A 21,440-nucleotide genomic window follows, 5' to 3' on the forward strand; every position below is an offset into this window, starting at 1 on the left:
GCGGGGGGGGGATTAGAGAGGGGGAGGGGTAATCCCGGGGTGTATGGAACTGTGCCAATTAATGATAATAATAAGATAATAATAAAAAGCCCTTAGGAACTATAAACATAAGCAGTGTTACACAAAATGTGGAAATGAGCTGAATATGATGGCATGTGCACAGGTGTCAATGCAAGACAGCTCCCGTGCCTAGGCTTCCTCTGGCACTGAATTCGTTCCTCCAGTGAGTGCCTGTTCAGAGCAGGTGGCTGAGAGCACATCATGCTCAGCGACCGTCAAGCACCGGAGGCCCAATCAGGGTGATGAAGTGTTGCAAGATAATGAAACAGTCTTCCTGTTTCTTCTAGAATCTCTGGCATTTTGAAAAACTTGCAAAGAATTCATTTCAGGCTTTATGAGAATCATGTAGCACTTGGGGGCAAAGATGCAGCACAGGAGATCTGCATTGGAGACGAAGATGGAGAAGACCTCTACTGCCAACATGACCTTCCCCTTGGTGTTGTGATACACAGGCAGGAAAGTCACCCACATGTTGCAGAACACCAGCATGCTGAATGTCAGGAACTTGGCTTCATTGAACTTGTCAGGCAGGTTCCTGGCAAGTAAAGCCACAGTGAAGGTCCCCAGGGCCAACAATCCGAGGAATCCCAGCACACAGTAGAAGGCAGTGATGGAGCCTTCGTTGCACAAGAGGATGATGTGTCCATGCTCAGAGTGTGCATCGGTGTTCACAAAGGGAGGAGAAACTCCCAGCCAGATGCCACAGAGAGTCAGTTGGATGAGGAGGCAGATGAGAATGACAGCATTTGGGCCTCCTGACACCAGCAATCGCCTCATGGTCCTTCCAGGTTTTATGGTCTTGAAGGCCAGAACCACAGTGATGGTTTTGGCCAGCACAGCAGAAACAGCCACTGTGAACACGAGGACAAACATAATTTGTCTTAGGAGGCAGGTGGCTGTGTTGGGATGCCCAATGAAGAGGAAGGAGCAGAGGAATCAGAGGAGGAGTGAGATGAGTATGATGTAGCTGAGGGTGTGGTGACTGACCTTGACGATGGGTGGGTCCTGGTGCTTCACAAAGACCCCATGGACGGCAGCTGTGAGGATAGAGAGGGAAAGAGTTTTGCAGGTCAGGGCCATCCCCAGTGAATCTTTGAAAGCCAGGAAGGTCACTTTCTTGTGCAGGCATCGGTCATGCTCTGTGTTGGCATACTGGTGATCTGGACATGTCACATACTGGTCCCTATCTGTTGAGAAAGGAGAGAAGATGCCATCATCCCACATCCTTGTTCTCTGATTCACAGGCCCCTCTCTGAGGCCATTTGGGTGAATGGATCCTAGTTGTTGTTGGAATACAGGGCATTCCCATGAAGGATTAGGAAGGAGTGGCAGTTAATAACACCCAACTTCCCCATTGTTTGGGAAATAATCATTCTGTCATCCCCCTGCGTAGCCTGTGTGCTGATGAAAACACTGTGTATTCTCACACTGCCATGAGGTCTGCTGATACCATTCATGCTGCCTTACAAGGAAGTCCCTGGAATTGTTCATTATTAAAATCATAAATTATTTGTTCATGGTTTCTTCCAATTTGAAAGGGAAGTTCCTGGAGCTCAACGGTCCCATGTTCTTACACACGGTACACTCTTGTTGCATCCTCATGTACGGCATGAGCAGGCAGTCTCCTCCCGCCTTATTGTAACATATATTTCCCTCACTTCTCTCACAACCTATTCTACCAACCACACTTGGTCCATATGCTCACATGATGGGCTGGTGCAGGGTGGGTGCTCAGTGTCAGTTGCTGAAAGTACCTAACCTGCTTTTGTAACAAGTATAAGAAGAAATGAGGATATTGGTGGGAGGCAGAGCAGGGGTAAAATCACAGTTCTGTATTGCTGTTAATGTGAAATTTATTCACTTTCTGTAAGCACATACATCTTTGGAAGCAGAGCATCTCCCAAGGGATGACCTGGGTTACAACATGCATGGGGCCAACACTGAATGGTGAGTACGGCAACTGGTCACCTTCCAGACAAACAGAAGGGGATCAGGCTAGCCTCCCTTCACATGCTTCCCTCACAGAACACACTGGAACTTGTACTGGAATCACACTCCACCTGTCAATCATCTGGAAACCTACTGGCATGTTTCCATGATCTCATGTTCTCAGCCTTGGGAATGCATTGTCACTCCCCTGGTCTCACTCTGTATCCTCCTGTCTGTGAATTATTGCTCCATCAAGTTACCAAGTGGCACACATTTTTCAACGTGTTATCATATGATTTGGAGGTATTTCATCCTTCAAGATTATACATATAAACCTTGAAAGCTTTGTTTTGCAATGCCTCAGAAGTGGTAGTAGAAATGACCCCTTTTGTCATTCAATCTTGTATGCAGGACTATTAAATACAGTTGGTGAAATACAGTTACTAACACATGGTTTAGCCTGAGTAATGCCATCTCACTATAATTTCACTGCAAAATGATACCACGATAGCCCCTCCTTTTTAATGAATTGCCATTGTTTTTTCCTGTTTGTTTCTATTCAAACAATCACCGTGAACCTAGTCTCCTCTGAAAATTTTAGATGCAGAGGCAATACACACCATTTTTACATCAGTTTGGTGTGTAACTATAAATATAGACATCTGTGCTTTCAATGACATTCTACAAATGTCCTTCGTTTACAACTGAAAACATCCCCTTCTCTTGTAATGCTCATGAGAAGCTTCTGCTGTTGTTTGGTCATCAATCACAGATAAGTGCTTTTTTTTTTAAATTTATTCATTTTATTACAGCCAGATATACACAGAGAAGGAGAGACAGAGAGGAAGATCTTCCGTCAGATGAGTCACTCCCCAAGTGAGCCGCAACGGGCCGATGTGCGCCGATCCGATGCCGGGAACCTGGAACCTCCTCCGGGTTTCCCATGCAGGTGCAGTGTCCCAATGCATTGGGTCATCCCCAACTGCTTTCCCAGGCCACAAGCAGGGAGCTGAATGGGAAGTGGAGCTGCCGGGATTAGAACCAGCGCCCATATGGGATCCCGGGGCTTTCAAGGTGAGGACTTTAGCCGCTAGGTCACGCCGCCGGGCCCGATAAGTGCTGTTTTTATAAATTTTCCTGCAGTAACATTAATATAAGCATTACTAACTCAGGGATGAACAGGCTGAATTCTGGGATGTGCACCAATTGAGGCATTCTTCATGTGATTTTGCTATTTTGAGTCAGTAGCTGTGTACTTATCTTCGGAACAGTGCTTTCCAAACTTCATACTGCTGAAAAACCTGCATGATTCAATCTCAGTAGACTAACAGAGGAAGCAGAGGAAGAGCAAGATGAGTAGGATGTAGCTGAGGTTGCAGTTATTGGCCTTGATGGTGGGTGTGTCTTGTTGCTTCACAAAGACTCCAAGGATGGCAGCTGTGAGGACAGATAGGGACAGAGCTGTGCAGGCCAGCGCCAATTCCCAGGGGATCTTTGAAAGCCAGGAAGGTCATTTTTTTTGTCCAGGCTTTGGTTACGCCCTGCATTGGCATACTGGTGATCTGGGCATGTCACACACTGCTCCATATCTGGTGAAAAAGTTGCAACACTATTATCCCACATCCAGTGCTGGTTCACAGCCTCTTCCTTGAGCCTATTCTGGTCAATTGTCCCTAATTGTTGGAGCTTGGGCATTCCAATGAAGGATAAGGAACAAGTGATAATGAATGCCCACTTTACTTATGGTTAGGCAAAAAGCTATTCTTTTCTCCCCTTAGATAACCTGCATGCTGATGCAAAGTTTTTATTTTAGTAATGATGTGGAGGGTACTGTCTCTGTCTGTTCATACTTCTTTAAATAAAAATCCATTACACTTGTTGGTTTCTTACCCCGTAAATTCATTGCTCATGATTTCTTCAGTTTGGGAAGGGAATATCTGGTGCCTGCACGTGTCACATTCTTACACATGGTATATTCTTGCTGCACCTCACATGTGACATGAACATGCTGCTCCCTCCAGCCTTATTTTAATGCTGCATTACCCTCCCTGCTCTCATAGCCTAGCCAACTATCCAGGGTAGACAAGATAATACCATAGGCTGCTGGAGAGCTGGGGTTCAAATTCTGCTTGTCTACTTCAGTGCAGAGAAAGCACCAGACCAGCTTTTGTAAGAGCTGTGGGTCAGGGAGAGCAATACAGTAGTAGGATGAATATTGAATGTTGATAGTCTGGAACAATCAGCTCCAAGATCTATTTCCTAATAGTGTGAAGGGTGTTTGCTTTCTGTAAATACATAAATATTTCAAATGGAGCATCTTGTAAAGTGATGACCTGTGTTAAGACATTCTAGGGACCAGCACTAATGGAAAACCACCAAGAGTAAAGAAATTGGACTACTTCTAGACAAACATAAGCATGTCAGGCTCACCCCCATGAAAATCCCTCCCTCACAGAACACCCTAGAATGTCTCCTGTGAACACATTGCCCATGTCAATCACCTGGCAGCCTATTTCCATGCTTTCATCTTTGTGTGTTTTCAGCCTTGGATATGTATTGTCACTCCCAGGACTTCAGTCTCCATCCTCTTGTGTATGTATTGTTCCATTACCTTACCAGATTTACAAATCTTTCAACACAGAATCAGTTTGATTTGGGTGACATTTCACACTTCCATGGCTAGACATGTCCCCCTTTGAAGCTTTGCTTTCCAGTGCCTCTGAACTGGTAGGTTGAAATGAACTTTGTATCCTTCAATCTTGGATTCAGGTGCCACTGAACACAATTACTAATACACGGATTTGCCTGAATAACACCATCTGAATATCATTTCACAGATGTACTTACTTTTGCAACTTCCTTTCTTTCCAAAGAATAGCCATTCTTCTTTTTGGGCTGTTTTGTTCAAGTACAGCCTTCTGTGTGATTGCAATTCACAGTGGCAATAAGTGCTTTTCTTATACCATCTTGTTTCTAGCTTTAGGCACAGAATGTAGTGACATTCTGCAAATGACCTTCATTATTATATGAAACTGTCCCTTCTCTTGTGAAATTCATGAGAATTTTCTGTAGGTGTTTTTTCAACAATCCCAGATTAGTGTTGACTTGATCAAATCCTTTTCCCTGCATTTGTGCTATTAGCACAATTAACTCAGGGACCAACATGCTGAATTTTGGGATGTGTAATAATTTGGGCACAATGCAACATTCTTGGGAAACATAGCTGAAGGCAGTTTTGTTTTTGTTTTTGGGATGTGTGCATTTATTTTCTAGAACAGTGTCTTACAAACTTTATTTTGCTGAAGTGAACTGTTGTGATTAGATTATTCTAGACAAAGACTTCTCAATGAACAAACCTATTTTTTCCCCTTCTCAAGTGAAATTGAGAGAACGAGCATTCTTTCCCTTGTGAAAGTTAAAAGCCACCTGCAAACTGCTGACCACAGCACAACTATCACAAATGGGTTTCTTTAATAACTGTCAGGCTATCTAAATTTTAAATGCTTTTTTGATATTTCATAATTTTCAAAATATTTCATAATTTTGTTCACAGGAATGTTTAGATTTCATCTATGTTGTATGGCATATTGTGAGAAGCTATCAACATGATTTAATATTAATATTTTTAATATTTTTACAGAAATCTCTTCAGTTGGTCCACATGAATGGACCCCAAGAACATACATACACACACAGAACTGAACATGTAAGATGCACACTCACACACACACACACACACACACACACACAGAATCAGTAATCTTATTCTTTTTCCTGATGAAACTTCACAGTGATTCCTAATTTTGCTTGATTTGTAAAAGAATCAACCTGCCACACCATGATGCTATATTTTCTTTACTTTCCTTCACATTCACATCCCATCTTTGTTGAGTGTGCTATCACCAATCTACTTTACTAGGTGTGCTTAGATGGTCTTTCTGTCTCCCTTCCCTATGTGAGGTTCTGTTCACGGTTTACATCACGTCTCACCCTCCGTGTCACCTGTGTCAGCCTTCCCGTGTCACTCAATGTCTTCTGCATGTTCTTGAAAAGAAAGAAGGCACAGTGCAACAGGGAGAGCTCCTTGATTAGGGGGATGATTCCTGATTAGGAAAAGAAATTCCTATTGAAAGTAAGAAGACTTCTCTCCAAAGCCCTATCCTACTTGTTGACGTTTCTGTGTGGGAATGGAAGAACGGCAAAGACAGATGTGGACTCTCTTCGTGAGGTGGTCTTGTGCTTACTGGTCTCATTGGCAATCTTGTTGTTTGGACAGGGGATGCAATCAAAGCAGCATGCAGGCTCCCCTTTGCGGGCAGTCTTCCTGAACCCAGGGCTACAGCTGGCGCTGCACACTGAGTGTGGGGTCTGGGGAAAGGGGAGTGTCTGTTGATCATGGGTGGGACTGGTCAGAAAAACAATCCTGTGAGAGTGCTTTAGAGTTTTGGGAACCTGCAAAGTTCAATTGCGGATACCTGATTACTTATACACTGAGTGTGTGCCCTATGGCTTTTATGCTGGGAAATAGATTGAAAGCAAAAAGGGAGCATTTACTTTCCAACCAAGCAAGCACAAGAACATGATAGAATGTATAAGTGCACAGGGATTGGTTTGAGAGCTCTGAGGACATTTTTTAGGCCATGGCAGAGTCACATTCCAGCTGTGGTGGAAGATCGTGATGAACTCATCTGTGTCATCCCCATGCCCACTCTATCAACTCCTCAGATACAGACAATGGTTGGCCTGGTGGATTGTAGGGGGGGAAATGTCCCACTTACACCTTATGGCCAAGTCCTTCAGGAAAATTCCAGAAATTGAGAATGTCATAGGCTGTAGCAGGCTTTCTTGTCTGGTCCAAGTTCACAGGGTCACCAGCAGGATTTGTAAATTGGAGGCCCTTGAGAAAGTAGTGAAGCTCCTGAAAAAAATGCATTGTCTTATCAGAAAGGGCCACATGTGAAGCCACAGGACTCCCCCAGGACAAAGCCTCTGTCTGTGGCCATGGCCTCCCCATGGAACTGAACTCTACCAAGGACCACAATAGAGAACTTTATCTAATCATGTCAGCCTCCAGGCAATCAAAAGGAAAAACAACCCAAAGCAGGATCCATCAAACAGCAGCAGGTGGGAAGGTTTTGACACATCTCTTCTCTGAAGTCTAAGTTATCTATCTTGGCCTGTTTGCACAATGTTACCTGCATGTGGCAATTGTCAGGAGAATGAAGTGACCTACATCCCCATGTGGGCAGATGATGAGAGAGCTTTTATGCCCACTGGGCACTGGGGTCCTCAGTGCCATTGGAGATGAAGAGGGCTCAATCACTGAAAGCTGAATGTGAACACTTTGTTCTGAAGTCTGGGTACCTGATATGTCAACACCGAGTGGGCTGGAAGCTGTGCTCTTTGGAACAACAGCCCTGGTCCTGACACAAAGCCTTCTACCTAGTCAATGGCAAGTGTGTGGTGATAGAAACCTCTGCCGAGCTGTCCCTGTAACTCCCAAACACTGCATGCCTACAGGATTACTTATGTATGGGAGCAAGGGGCCTCTGCAAAGGGATTCTCCACAAGCAGGACCCCTCCGCGGAAATGCATCAGCTGGAGGAACCTGACATACCTGCCAGTGGGATGTCATTGTCTTCACCCAAGGCCTCCTTGGCTGCACTTCTGAATCACGTTGATGAATCTTGTGCAAGGAATGTGCTATGGCATGGACAACATTGCATATGTTGTAACTCCCATCACTCATGATCATGTCAAACTCCTCCCAGAGCAGCCATTCCAGGGAAGCATTTGGGGGACATCCATGCAGTGTCCTGTAATTAGCATTGGAAGTGGAGCAGTTAAAGGTCAGAGACCAAAACAGGGCAAGGTAAATGTCCTCTGGGTATTTGGAAGGGGTTGCTGTTTGCAATAGTGTTGTAATCCCGGAATCTCGCAGTGGTGGTTAGAGAAGATGAGGGTGCCATGGAAGGAATACAACAGGAAATGTTGCTCGCTGGTGGCAAAGCCCAAGTGGGAGGTGGTGACCCAGACCTTCCATGTTATCAGAGACTGCCATGTCTGAAAGCTCTCATACTTGAGAGATCCTGTGTCACCAAAGAGAATGACCACACTGGCTGATGAGCTGCTGATTTGGGTGGGCATTCTGTGCCTATCTGCCAGGGAAGGCTGGATCTGATACACAGCGATCACCTCCACAAAGGCCAGGCAGAGGCCGTGCTCCTGCATCTCTGCTCTCAAATGGGACAAAAACACCACACCCTCCTGCTTGTCTGAGACAATCAGACCCACCCACGTCCAGCCAAAGTGCAGCATCGGGGAGATCATGGCAAGGGCCAGAGAAGTGTTCTTTGGGGCCATTTGATAGGCAGAGGGAAACTGGCTGTTGTCACTCAGAAGAGGATCCAAAGGGCCGAATGTGAGCTGAGGAGAGAAAATTGTACAACAAGTGAGTGGCGGCACTGCTGTAAGACACCACACTGATATAGCAGGTATTACAGTGGCTGGGTTGGGCTGAAAGATGAGAATATTTCAGTTTCCATCCTCTCTCTGTGTCTGAGACCTTTTTGGGTTACCAGCTATCAGAAGCGTATATCCAGAGAAAGCCCCCTAGCTCCTTCTCAATTGGGCTCTGTGCTGCCTTAGAGGATCCTGGGCATCCTGCACATTCCTGCTCAGAGCACCCACTGTGCCCAGGGTTTGTACCCCATCTCATGACAACCTGTGGGTCTGGGAAGAGCATCCCAAGGGAATGAGCGGGGGTGTTCTTTCACCTTCCCAGGCACCCTTACCTGTGGGATTCTGTACAGTTCCAGCAGCGTCCCCATCTGGATGGAAATGCTTGTCTCTGATACGACTGCCATAGCCTTGCCCCCTCTCTTGCATGTGTAGTTAGGAATTCCTCTGTCCAGCCCTGTCAGCCATGTGAAAGCATTCTCCAGGGTGCACTTGTTGCTGTGTATGACATTGTAGAAATCAAATCCTAGAGTGAAGTTGGGCAGGAGATGGGGGTTCCTGTTGATTTCCTCGACAGCAAACACCAGAGCCAGCAGGTACTGGAAGTTCTTGAATTGAATCCTGCATGTAGGGAAGAGGGATCCTTAGGGGAAGATGCCACCCTCATGGTCATCTAACACTTATCTTCATGGCCACTCCTGAACCTTTAGTTAGAACATACCCACCATGATTGCCATCAAGGGCATTCCCAGGACTTAGGAACTCCAGGGCTATCCCAGCCATGTTGCACACACTACTCTCTGTGGGAGATTAGCTGATGTCATGTGAAGTGATTTGACTGGTTGGAGCTCATTCTTATGGGTCGCCCAGGAGTGGACTTACTCTCCACAAGAGAATGCAGGTGGAAGGACACTTGCTGAATCCCTCAAGAAGAATGCACAGCATGAGGACTGGCCTGCATGTGACACAGTCAAGCTGCAGATGCCTTTGTTCAGTCCTTGCACCCTTCAAAGTTCTGCAAAGCAAAACGCTGTCTAGTGTGTGGTGGTATGGCCCTGTGAGTTCAAATAGCTTAATCTTCACTCAGAATACGCATCTGGTCATCTCTGTTCCTATTGGAATGAGCTGCCCTTCCAATGTTCTCAGGTTTGATATCTAATGCCAATTACTGGACAGGCTCGAACATTCCCCCCCTTGCCAAGGATTCCTCTGGTGAAGGGAGGTGAATGGTTAGAAAGGTCAATCACATCGGGGACAGTTTGTGTAGGGGTGCACTGATTTATAGACCAAACTGCTTCCTTGCAGGGACAGGAGACTTCACACTGGATTCCATGGTTTAAACCTGGGCATGCTTGGGGCTGGCGCCACCGTGCATTAGGCTAAGACTCTGTGTGCCATGTAGGAGTCCTGTATGAATGCTGGTTTGTGTCCTGGCTGCTACATTTCTAATCCTGCTCCCTGCTTATGCCCTGGAAAGCAACAGAGGATGGCTCTTGTTCTTGGCATTCTGTACCCATGTGTGAAACATAGGAAAAGGTTATAGCTTTCAGCTTGGGGTGAGCTTAGGTCAGGGCATTATGGTCATTTGGGGAGTGACTCTTCTATCCTGCAGATGTAAGATTCTCTCTCTCTCTCCCTCTTCTCTTTATTAGCTTTGCCTTTCAAAGAAAAAAATGAGAACTCTGACAAAAAAAAAAAAAGGAGAAAGCTTGTGGGGGTGGGTACCCTTCCCCTCCATGTGGAAGTGCTGACACCTTGGTTCAAAACAGACCCACAGCACCTGAAAGCAGAGAGCTAAAGCTGGAACCCCTGATATCCCCATCTTCCACAATGAACTGTGAAAGCAAAGTTTTGGGAAATAGGATAGGAAAGAAATGTATAGAAACAGAACTCTGCCATGACCTAAGGAGCTTATGTCCATATATCCTGGGCAAACCTGGCAAGTGAGAAGCTACCATAAGGCTACAGATGAAAGTTTAACACAAGAAAAAAAAAAATGATCAGACAACCCCCTGATGAACTGCATTGGCAAAGCAAAAGAGAGAAAAGCAAATACATGTCTCATCCAATGATGAGGATTGAATGAATGATATTTGCCATTCTCAGTTTTTCAGGTTTGTACAATTGTGTCGTCTCAGAAACCTGGTTAAAAAAAAAATGGTGGTGGGCCCTGCACGATAGCATAGTGGTTATAGTTCTTGCCTTGCAAGAGCCAGGATCCAATATGGTCACGGGTCCTAAAACCAGCGGTCCTGCTTCCCATTCAGCTCCCTACTAGCATCCTGGGAAAGCAGTGGAGGATGTCCCAAAGTCTTTGGACCCTGTACCTGTGTGGGAGACCTGGAAGAGCTCCTGGCTCCTGGCTTTGGATTGGCGCAGCACCAGTCATTGCGGTCACTTGGGGAGTGAACCATTAGACAGGAGATCTTCCTCTCTGTCTCTGCTCCTCTCTGTACATCTGCCTTTCCAATGCAAATAAATCTTTTAGAAAACCCCCAGTGGTGGTGACTGGAGCTCCATGCAGTTGTCTTCTAGGGGAGGTATCAGACACAGCAGGGAGCGTGACTATCTCAGAAGCACTGATACAACACTGCAGTGTCAAGGGACAGGTTCAAATTCTGTTTTGGAATCAAACTTCCTGGGAGACCGCAGGGGACTGCATCCGAAGCTGGGTCCCTGACACTCATTTGTGATACCTGACTTGAGTCCCAGCTCATGCCTGCGCCTTGGCACAGCCTACCCTCCTACAGGAATCTGGAGAGTGAAGCAGTGGATGAGAGAGCTTTTGGGTCTCTTACTCTCTCTGACTTTCATACAAAGAAGGAATACGGCATTCTGTGCTGTCCAGGAGAACGGCCACACACTTCACAGTGTGGCTGGCCCAGTGATGGAAATGAAGTTAGCTGCTGAAGACTAAACTGATAGAACCAAGTGCCTAACATACTAGGATAGTGCAGTAGACACAGTTCACATCACTTTGTACCAAAAAGGTTTTTTAATTTTTATTTTTTTAATTAATTTATTTTTTATTGATTTCATTGCATTAGGTGACACAGCTTTATAGGCACTGGGATTCCCCCCCCCCCCGCCATGGTGGATTCCTCCACCTTGTTGCATTACCACAGTTCAAATTCAGTTGAGATTCTTTCATTGCAAGCATCTACCAAGCATAAAGTCCACCATCTTATTGTCCAGATAAGTTTAACGGTTTCTTGGGGAGACCATCTCTGGTCTGAAGGTAGAGCCGGCAGAGTATCATTCCGTTCAATTAAAAACCCTGACATTACATCAGTAACAATTTATAATGATATGGAATTAGTTGACATGGTATTGAGTAACCAATATGTTGAAAGAGAAAAGAAAAAAAAAAGAATGCAAGTTCTGAACCACATCCTGTGACTTCTACATTGACATTTCAATTATTAGTTTATATACAACTGGGTTCCATACACCTTAAAATGGCTATAGATTACTATTCAGCTGTCTCATGTCTATTTTAATTTTAGTATTTAGCAGTTTATAGCGTTGAAGCATGATTTTGCTGCACATGACTGTTTTTCGGCTGGCCTAACTCTATAACTCTAACAAGACATATGTCAACAGTTTAGGTGAACAGTTTTAGGAGGGGTGTGCAGAGAAATCTTCAATACCCCAGTGAGGAATAACTAATCTCTGTGTTCCACCCAGTGAGTTAGAAGTGCATCCCCGCTGACCATTTCCCGTCTGATTCTAAGCTTTCCTTATTGTTCTCTATCTATTCTAGTTTTTGTTTGTTTATTTGTTTTGAGGGGTTTCTGGAGCAATCCTGATGGTCCTTGCAAGAGAGGGTGGGAACCAAAGTCAGAATCAGGCAAGAACAAAAAGGTTTTAACAGCAACAGTGATAACAGAACCAATCCACCTGTATCCAGAAACAAGCAGCATCTCCACACATCTCCACACTGCTGCGCAATGGCATCAGAGCATAGAGCAGATTGTACAAATGTTCTCTGCACATAGACCTAACTGTGCTCATGGAGCCAGCTTGCTAGACACCTGCCCTCACACATTTGAGACCTAGGGAAGGCCCCTGTTCCTCAACCTCCCTGTCTCTAGAACATATCAGAAGAAGCAATGTCAGGGTCATGGCACAGTCTCTCAGCAGCTGAAATTCCTGCTGTTTCTATTGTCTCAAGGCAAATTTTACCTTCCCTTGCAGGGCAGAGGCCCCTAATGCTGATGACAGAAGGGAGGGTCTCATAATGGGCAGGAGGGGCTCTACAAATGCCCAGTCTGGTGGTTGAGTGGGTTCTGCAAACTGCTTTGTAGACAGTAACCTAACATGCTTCCCAATAAGAAAGAGTCCTTGTGTCCTGCCAGTAGTGCACTTGGCACAGTAGAATATCAGAACTCAAATCTCTCCTCAGCCTGCAGTCCCAATGTGCAGAACAACAGACACATTAGGCAGAGGATGAAGGTGGATTTGCATCACCTGAGTATACTGTGGTCCCACTCCAACGCTGGGTTCCCCTAAAGCACCTTGGGACTAATTGAGACTAACACATCTGGGAATAGGCAACTCAGAGGGAATCACTCGCTCAAGGCTGCTTCTGTGCCGTAGGTTGTGGGAGGTTGTTCTGTTTTGCTTTGTCCTAAGTCTATTGCTGTGTGTATTGGTACTGGGTCTATTTCTTGCACACTCATAGGGGAATAGATACTTTCACCTTGAAACTAAATGTCTAAGAGTTTTCGGTTAAATACGGCAACAGCCCAAATAAAGCAGGAAATTGAGAGCTCCCACAGGGCTGGAAATGAAGAGCTCAAACAAAGCAGGTGGGTTTTAGAGGCTTTTTTCCTCATCATGATCAGTGGCAGGTTCAGGGCCTCAGGTCATGGCGATCCCCCTGAGTTGCTGAAGGAAACATGAAGCAATGTAAAGTTGTAGAAGCCACAGCTGGTCTGATTACAAGGACATCAGGGCAAGGCCTCAGTGCTAGGGGGTCCACTGAAGGGTCTACCTCTGGATTTGTGTCCCTGTAGGGCTCAGTAAAATTGCATACACTACCTACCAATTGAAGTCATCCAGCAATACGACAAACAGTAGTGACCTACATGGAGGTCTAGGCTACCAGGTGGGAGCTGAGAGATCACATGGAAGATAACTTGCATTCTCTTAATCACAGGGGCTTATGGCTTGACCCCTGCATTAGGTTGCCATAGCATGCTGTTGCCTTCAATGTTGCTCTATCTGCTCCTGAAACATTTGCGCAGTTCACAGGACAGCCCTCACCTGAACTGCTATAAGGCAATGGGCCCCAGTATCGACACTGTTGCTGACCTGGTGCTGGGTGGCTTTTCCCCCTTTACTACATGCAGCCAGAAGCAGCCAGGAGAGGTTTATCTTTCCTAACCCAGCCAGAGTCTAAAGTGAAAGCAGGTAAACCCAAGCATGAGTGGTGTGTGAAGTGTGCTTATGTCTGCACTTATGTGTGTGTGTGTGTGCAAGCATGCGCACTTGTGTCTATGTATAATTGCTCTTGAGAATTCTAAACAATGTATAGAGAAGGTGCAGAAAGGCACAACAATGAAGGCTGGTATACACTCCCTTCCTTTTCCTTTAATACTCTTCCCTTCCCACTTTTCTGTTTTCTCCCTCATGCCTTCAAAGAGAGAGACTGGAGAGCATAAGTGTAAAAAGTCAGAAAGTCAGGTTGGCTAAGGAGATAATAGGTGATATTTTATACCTACTCTATTGATCTGACTCCTCATCAACTCTTGAATATTCTGAAGTGAGTGAGGAAGTTAGAACTCTAGTCTCAAGCTCTGCTGACTAGGGCATCAGAGCATATTACCATCTCCCAGGATGGAGAATGGGCTTGACGTCAGTATTAGTTCTAGTCATGCAGTAGAGTGTTCACTCTTAAAAGCTGTGAACATACTATGCCTAGACCTGGGAAAGAGCTCTGTGACCACAATCTTTCTACTCCAGCTCTGATTAAACTTCAATCCTAAGCACTACATTACTGATGTATATTCCTATATCCGATCCATTTCATATTATCGTGTCCATGAACACTCAGTGTCATTCTACAGTGTCATTCCAAATCTGTATCCTACACTTCATACCATATAGGACACTTCAAATGTCATTCAGTTTGCACAGCTCTGTGGAATAAGCTAAGGAGTATTGTTATTTGCATGCTGCTTTACTAGTTGGAATTCTAGGGCACATTGTTGGATCCTGAGGTGTGCTTTTTCAACAGCTTTTTGTACTTGATTTCAAAGACATTCAAACAACTCAAAATCAACATACCGTATGAACCAGCAATAGCACTCCTAGGAATATATCCAGAACACTTGTTTTATGAGAAACCAACATGCACTCCTATGTTCATAGCAGCACAATCAGTAATTGCAAAAACATGGAAGCAGCCAAAATGCCCATCAGCAGAGGATTGGATAAGAAAGCTATAGTTCATCTACTCCATGGAATACTACTCAGCTATTAAAAAAAAAACAAAATGCAGTTCTTTGTGGCCAAATGGGCCAAACGAAACCATCATGCTAAGGGAAATGAGCCAATCCCAAAAGGTTAGATACCACATGTTTGCCTTAATTTAAGATGATATGATGTTATGTATAACATGTTATGTTATGTATGTTATATGTTGTGTATAAACTAAAATTGAACTGTCAATGAAGTGGTCACAAAATGTGGTTAAGAACTCGCATTTACTTTTAACATATTGGCTACTCATTACTATGTCAATTAATTCCATAATGATGTAAATTTTTGCTGAGGATATGTTGGAGCTTTCAATTGACTGGGATGATACTCTGCTGGCTCTGTCTTCAGACCAGAGAGGGTATACCTAAGAAGCCGTTGAACTTGACTAGACAATAAGATGCTGGACTCTGTGTTTGGTATACGCTTGCAATGGGGGAATCTCAACTGAACTTGAGCTGTGGTTATGCAACAAGGTGGAGGAATCCACCATGGTGGGAGGGTTTGGGGAGGGGTGGGGAGAATCCAAGTGCCTATGAAACTGTGTCACATAATACAGTGTAATTAATGAATTAAAAATAATAAATAATTAAGAAAAACTGGGGCCTGGCATGATAGCCTAGTGGGTAAATTTTCTCCTCGCGTGTGCCAGGATCCCATATGGGCACTGGTTCTTGTCCTGACTGCTCCACTTCCCATCCAGCTCCCTGCTTGTGGCCTGCAAAGCAGTCAAGGATGGCCCAAAGCCTTGGGACCCTGCACCCACATAGGAGATCTAAAGGAAGCCCCTGGCTCCTAATATGAGAGCTCAGCTTGGGCCATTGCGACCACTTGGAGACTGAACCAGTGGATGGAAGATCTTTCTCTCTGTATATCCTTCTGTCTATGATCTACCTTTTAATAAAGAAATAAATATTTTATTTAAAATAAAAAAAAAAAGACTTGCCGGTCAGCCTGCAACTTGCCCATCAAAGTCACAAATCCTCATTCCTATTTTCAGTGTGTCCCCATTTCTCAGTCCTTCCTTTGTGACCAGTATACCACCAATTCACCTATATGTTTCTTAATGTTATGAACGCTACCCTTGGGTGTTTCCTAACCGGCAGACTCTGAGAATACCAAGGGGTGAGACAACAATTTTCTTTGGCAAAACACAACCAAAAACAATCAGGTGAGGGATGTTCATTTATCAGAGAATTACAGACTTACAAGGAGTGAAAAAAAATAAAAGACAAAAGGGTGTTCCGAAGGTGCTCTCACCCAACAACCACCATTGATTTCCAGGTGTTGTTACATAGCATAGGGTAGCAATATGGAATTGTAAAATGTTGATTGCAGGACACAGCATTTCAGTTAGACTCAAAAGGTACATTTATGTGAGTCATTGACTGAAAGGTGATCACACTGAATAATATGTTATGTATTTATGTTTTGCATAGAGAAGAGATTTTTAGTGGTGATGGTATGATATTTGACCTAGTATTTAAATCCTGGTTGGAATGGTGTCTTCCTGTACATGTGTTAGAGAATCTTGTGTGTGATTTCTGCTTCCGAGTAATACAATCCACGGAAGGCAGCAGCTGAAGCACCATGTAGTTTAGTGCTTGCCACCCACAGAAGACATTTGGATGAATTTTTTGGCTCACAGAATTACTCCACCTCAGACCAAGACATCAAGGTTTTCTGTAGGAGTAATAAAAAATGGATAGGTACTCTATATCTTTCTCTTTGGATTTCTGCTTCTCAATGAATGCATTCAGTTACACATAACTACATGTATACATGCATACATTTATATAGGAATATGTTTCACCAAAATATTATACATTGGGTAATCAGAGACATGGTAATCCTCTTGACTGAGTAATTAAAATGAAGGACAGCAGCAGCTTTACACCATGAGCCTGATAAAATAAACCCAGCATGTCTAGTTCCACAGAAGTCTCCACTTTAAAAACCAACATTCACCTATGAATCTGTGTCACATAATGCAATGTAATTAATTAAAAAAAACCCAACATTCATATATGACAGGAATGGTTGTTCCTCACACTGCTCATATGGTAACTCTACCATAAGGAGTTAAAGATGATACATGAAACCTTGACTAGAAAACAACAAAGAGTCCGTCAGTGTGCTGGTGAGGATATGCTTGTGAAGAACAACATCATCACTTTAAAATCAGGAGATATTGGATTTATAAAGGGGATCAAAGATGTAGCTGTTCAACTCATGTAACTGCTTTAGGCAAGGCACAAAATGAGGTGGTTGCAGGGTATAGCTGATTGTCTAGTTTCTGTATTTCTGAGTGTGTGGGAAAAAAGTGTCAGTGAAAGTTGCAGAGAAGATGTAGGGTGATATGGCACAACACAGGAGAGTGGGTGTGGCATCTTTAGTAAACAATTTGAGCTTTATCTTCTTTGCTGTTGACATAGATTCTACCCTTTCTGTCCCAGGGAACTGTATTACCTTGGAGAGGGGGAAATACAGCCTGCATTCTGCTACCAATCCATATGCCCTGGGTCAGGGATGTTTCTTGTATAAAATATCCTTCCTGAGGAGCAGTGGGAGAGGGGAACTTTTCCTGATTTACAGGTGGTTATTGTGTCCCTGAGATCTGCAGATGAGAATCAATTTGAATGCCACTATGGGTCTTCTGGACAGTGGAGCTCTCCTGAGAAATCAGCTGTGGATTGTACTTGTCATGAAGTCAAGCTTATTGTTTTTCTTTTGTCTGCCAACAAGAACTGAGAGCAGACAACCTGCCCGGGAGGCCTGCCTTGGAGAAATGAGTCCACAGGTATGATGAGTGGAACACAGATGCTCCCCAATGATGTCTGCCAGAAACCAGGAAAGATTGCATTTCCCTTGAGTGGATACTCTTCTAAAGATGACAAGCAAGAATCATCCTGTTTCCACAAGTGAAATGAGAATAATCAGCCAACACAGAAATGAGCTGCTACCATCCCCTCATTATAAACACATCTAGAGGATTTAGTTCACTATGGATTCACATCAGAGGCTTAGCTGGTGAGTGTCTTTCTTTGTGTCTTATGGGATGAAGCAGTTAATTTTTCTGTGTAATGTTAACAAAATTTTCTGTTCATGATATCAATATTAGATTAATGAATTCAGCAATTTTATGAATTACAATGAGTGGATGGGTTTCCAAGATTATAGTTGTATTTATTTACTGCCTTGAATTGCAATTGTATATAGCACCATTTATTGCAATGTTTTCAATTTGACTTTTTCATTGATTTCAAATTGCTCTAATTAGATATAACTCACCTGCACTGACTCAGCATGCTTTGGTGATATTGAATCATGAGGGTGAAGCTTATTTAAATTCAACCCAATGCTCTTGCTCAGGTAAATTGGAGCAGAAGACACATTTTTTACATTTTTCTAAACTCACTACTTGGCAGGTTACTCTGGCTATCACCTTATTATTTTAGTGATTTGTAGGTTGTCATTAGTGAAACTTTAAAAGTGCACTTTCATTTCTTGTATCTACTTGATTCAGTTGATAGTAACAACTAACTTCTATAGAGCATTTTTGTTTGAAAACTAACATTTATGGTTTCCTACTAACTTATCTTGCTGCAGTTTTTGTCTCCTACTTTTCTCTGAATATCTTGTTACTTCTGTATTTTTTCTCAATGATTCTGGGAACTCAATTTTATGATTATGCATATTCTCATTATCTTTGCATTTTTCATTTTTCAACATTAAACATTTCCAACGAACAGGTAACACATTGTAGTTATTCAATGCTGTTGGATCCTTATTCTCTTTATTCTTCTAATATTTGTCCATTTTATTAAGAAAAATTTTTTGAACCCAAGTATCTATGTAACTGTGTCACATAATACAATGTAATTAATGAAGTTAAATAATAAATAATTAAAAAAAAAAAGAAAAATTTTTGAGTGCACTGACAGTAGTGGAAGATATTTATTTCTTGATTCTGCCAGCTGACTCAATTTTGTCAATAAACACTAATAACCAACTCACACATATATACACATCAAAAGTTGTTACATTTCAGTAATGTAAATTTTGTCATATGTCTTCAAATGCTTTTCTCTATAAATATGAAAAAACAATTATGAGAGAATCAGGCAATAATGGTGTGGGGGATGAAGAAAATGTTGATATTATCTGGTCACTATTTTGTCATTAATTTGTTTTACTGAATGGCTCATAATGTGTGAATATTGTAATGCAATTACATATTTAACTATAATTTCACCTTAAACATATTTACTAAATGAGTTGATTATGATCATTCAGATGCAGAAACAGTCAATCATTGATTCAGTTTGAAGGTGATACGCAACTGTTTCTGCTTTACTAGAGTAAGCTTTGGAGAATATTCAGCATCCGTTTAATCAACAAATCATTGGGCCCGGCGGCATGGCCTAGCGCCTAAAGTCCTCGCCTTGAACCCCCCCATATGGGCGCCGGTTCTAATCCTGGCGGCTCCACTTCCCATCCAGCTCCCTGCTTGTGGCCTGGGAGAGCAGTCGAGGACGGCCCAAAGCTTTGGCACCCTGTACCCGCGTAGGAGACCCGGAGGAGGTTCCAGGTTCTAGGTTCCCGGCTTCGGATGGGCGCAGCACCAACCGTTGCGGCTCACTTGGGGAGTGATTCATCGGACAGAGGATCTTCCTCTCTGTCTCTCCTCCTCTCTGTATATCTGACTGTAATAAAATAAATAAATCTTTAAAAAAATCAACAAAGCATTGATTCCTATGTTTACTCAAGGCATGTCAAATGGTTGTGGAAGGGTTTTGTACTTCTGCACGTTTTTTCTGAATGTGAGTGATTTTTGCTTTAATTATTTATAAATATATACACACATAGATGTAGGTATTTAGAGAAATTATTTCAAAATATTTGAGAAATCAAATTAAAATCATATTGCTTTGTTGCAGAATTTAAAGACTATAAAAGATTCAAAAATGATGCATACTATCAAATTTCCACATTATTGAATTAGAAGTGCAGATGTTTTACTATGAATAATTTTACTGAACATTCAGAGTTAATTAAAGTAGTGGGTACAATAGAAAGAATAGTTTTTGCATGATTTTCATATGAACAAAGATTTATGGTGACATGTGCTCTGTTTTGTTTTATAGATATCTGAAATATTGTCAAATATGCTGATATAAACAAAATATTCAGTAATGTCATCACTGAAAAATGTGTATTTTTTCCAAGCTGGCATTGGTATCTTAGCCAATACCTTCCTCCTTCTCTTCCACATCTTCACAATCCATCAAATTCGTAGGCCTAGACCAACAGACATGATCACTTGTCAGCTGGCTCTTGTCCATATAATGATGCTACTTACCACTCCAGATATTTTATCGGCAGATATGTTCAAATCCCTGGGATTTCCAAATGAATTAAATTGTAAAGTTATGCTCTACGTGAGTAGAGTGTCCAGGGGTCTCTCCATCTCCACCACCTGTCTGCTGAGCATTGTTCAGGTCATCACCATTAGTCCCAGCTCCTTGTACTTGTCAGCATTTAAACATAAACTCAACAAACATGTTGCCATTGCTTTCTTCTGTATTTGTTGCTTCAGCCTGTGTTCTAATAGCAGCATGATCCTCTACACTGTAGCTCATTCCAACAGGACCAATCTACTTACTGTCAGTAAGTACTGCTCACTCACCACTATAAATTCCATTGTCAGGGCACTATACCTCATGCTTATCTTGACCCAGAACATCTTCTTTGTAGGAATCATGCTGCTCTCCAGCATGTACATGGTGATTTTCTTATGTAGCCATCAGAGAAAGTCTCAGTATCTTTGCAGCATGAGCATTTCCCCAAGAACCTCCCCAGCAGAAAGGGCCACCTGTACTGTCCTAGTGCTGGTGAGTTTCTTTGTGATTATGTACTGTGTGGATAGTATTATCTCATTCTTCTCAGCTGTACTGTGGAAATATGAACCTGTGGTCCTGGGTGTGCAGACACTGGTGGGAAATGTTTATGCCACTGTCAGTCCTTTGGTGCTTATTAGTTCTGACAAGCGAATAGTTGATATTCTGAAAAAAGTAATCAATATGTGCCAATTATTTCAAGAGTTGATAAAGCAAGTCAGAGAGATAAAATGTATCATTTGTGACATATTCAAACATCCAGAATTTTTAATGTGATACAAATATGAGAAATTCTACTAGTATCTCTTTATTTGCACTTTGTCACTACCGAAATCTGTATGTCTGACTTCTTTCAAAGATTTCCATGTATTGAAATTTCTTCCTCTTCTACTTTCCTAACTTTGTCAAGGAAAACGTTTTCAGAGTGTGCTTACAAGAAGTTCTTTATAACACCTAAACCTTAATCCTACTTACTCCCAGAGAAATCTAAATTCACCTTTGCTTGTTGAATGCTTAGTAATTATGTGCCTAATTCTAGTTTTAACTGCTCTGTATCTGTTATATGACAACTTTCATCTCGACTTTGACCTTGTATAAGGTCTGGGAAGT

At 42.9% G+C, this 21,440-nt stretch overlaps 1 protein-coding gene across 1 annotated transcript; it reads right to left on the minus strand.

Annotated features, from left to right (window-relative positions):
* Positions 1 to 294: 294 nt before the first annotated feature.
* LOC101536111 (vomeronasal type-2 receptor 116-like) lies at positions 295 to 9,231 on the minus strand. Its single transcript, XM_058661356.1, is given in 5 exon segments — positions 295 to 1,097; positions 6,234 to 6,357; positions 8,026 to 8,415; positions 8,784 to 9,069; positions 9,170 to 9,231. Coding segments are annotated over 5 exon segments (1,665 nt in total).
* Between the last annotated feature and the right edge of the window lie 12,209 nt (positions 9,232 to 21,440).

Source organism: Ochotona princeps, chromosome 3 (assembly GCF_030435755.1).
Source record: "Ochotona princeps isolate mOchPri1 chromosome 3, mOchPri1.hap1, whole genome shotgun sequence".
Classification (NCBI taxonomy): Eukaryota; Metazoa; Chordata; class Mammalia; order Lagomorpha; family Ochotonidae; genus Ochotona; species Ochotona princeps.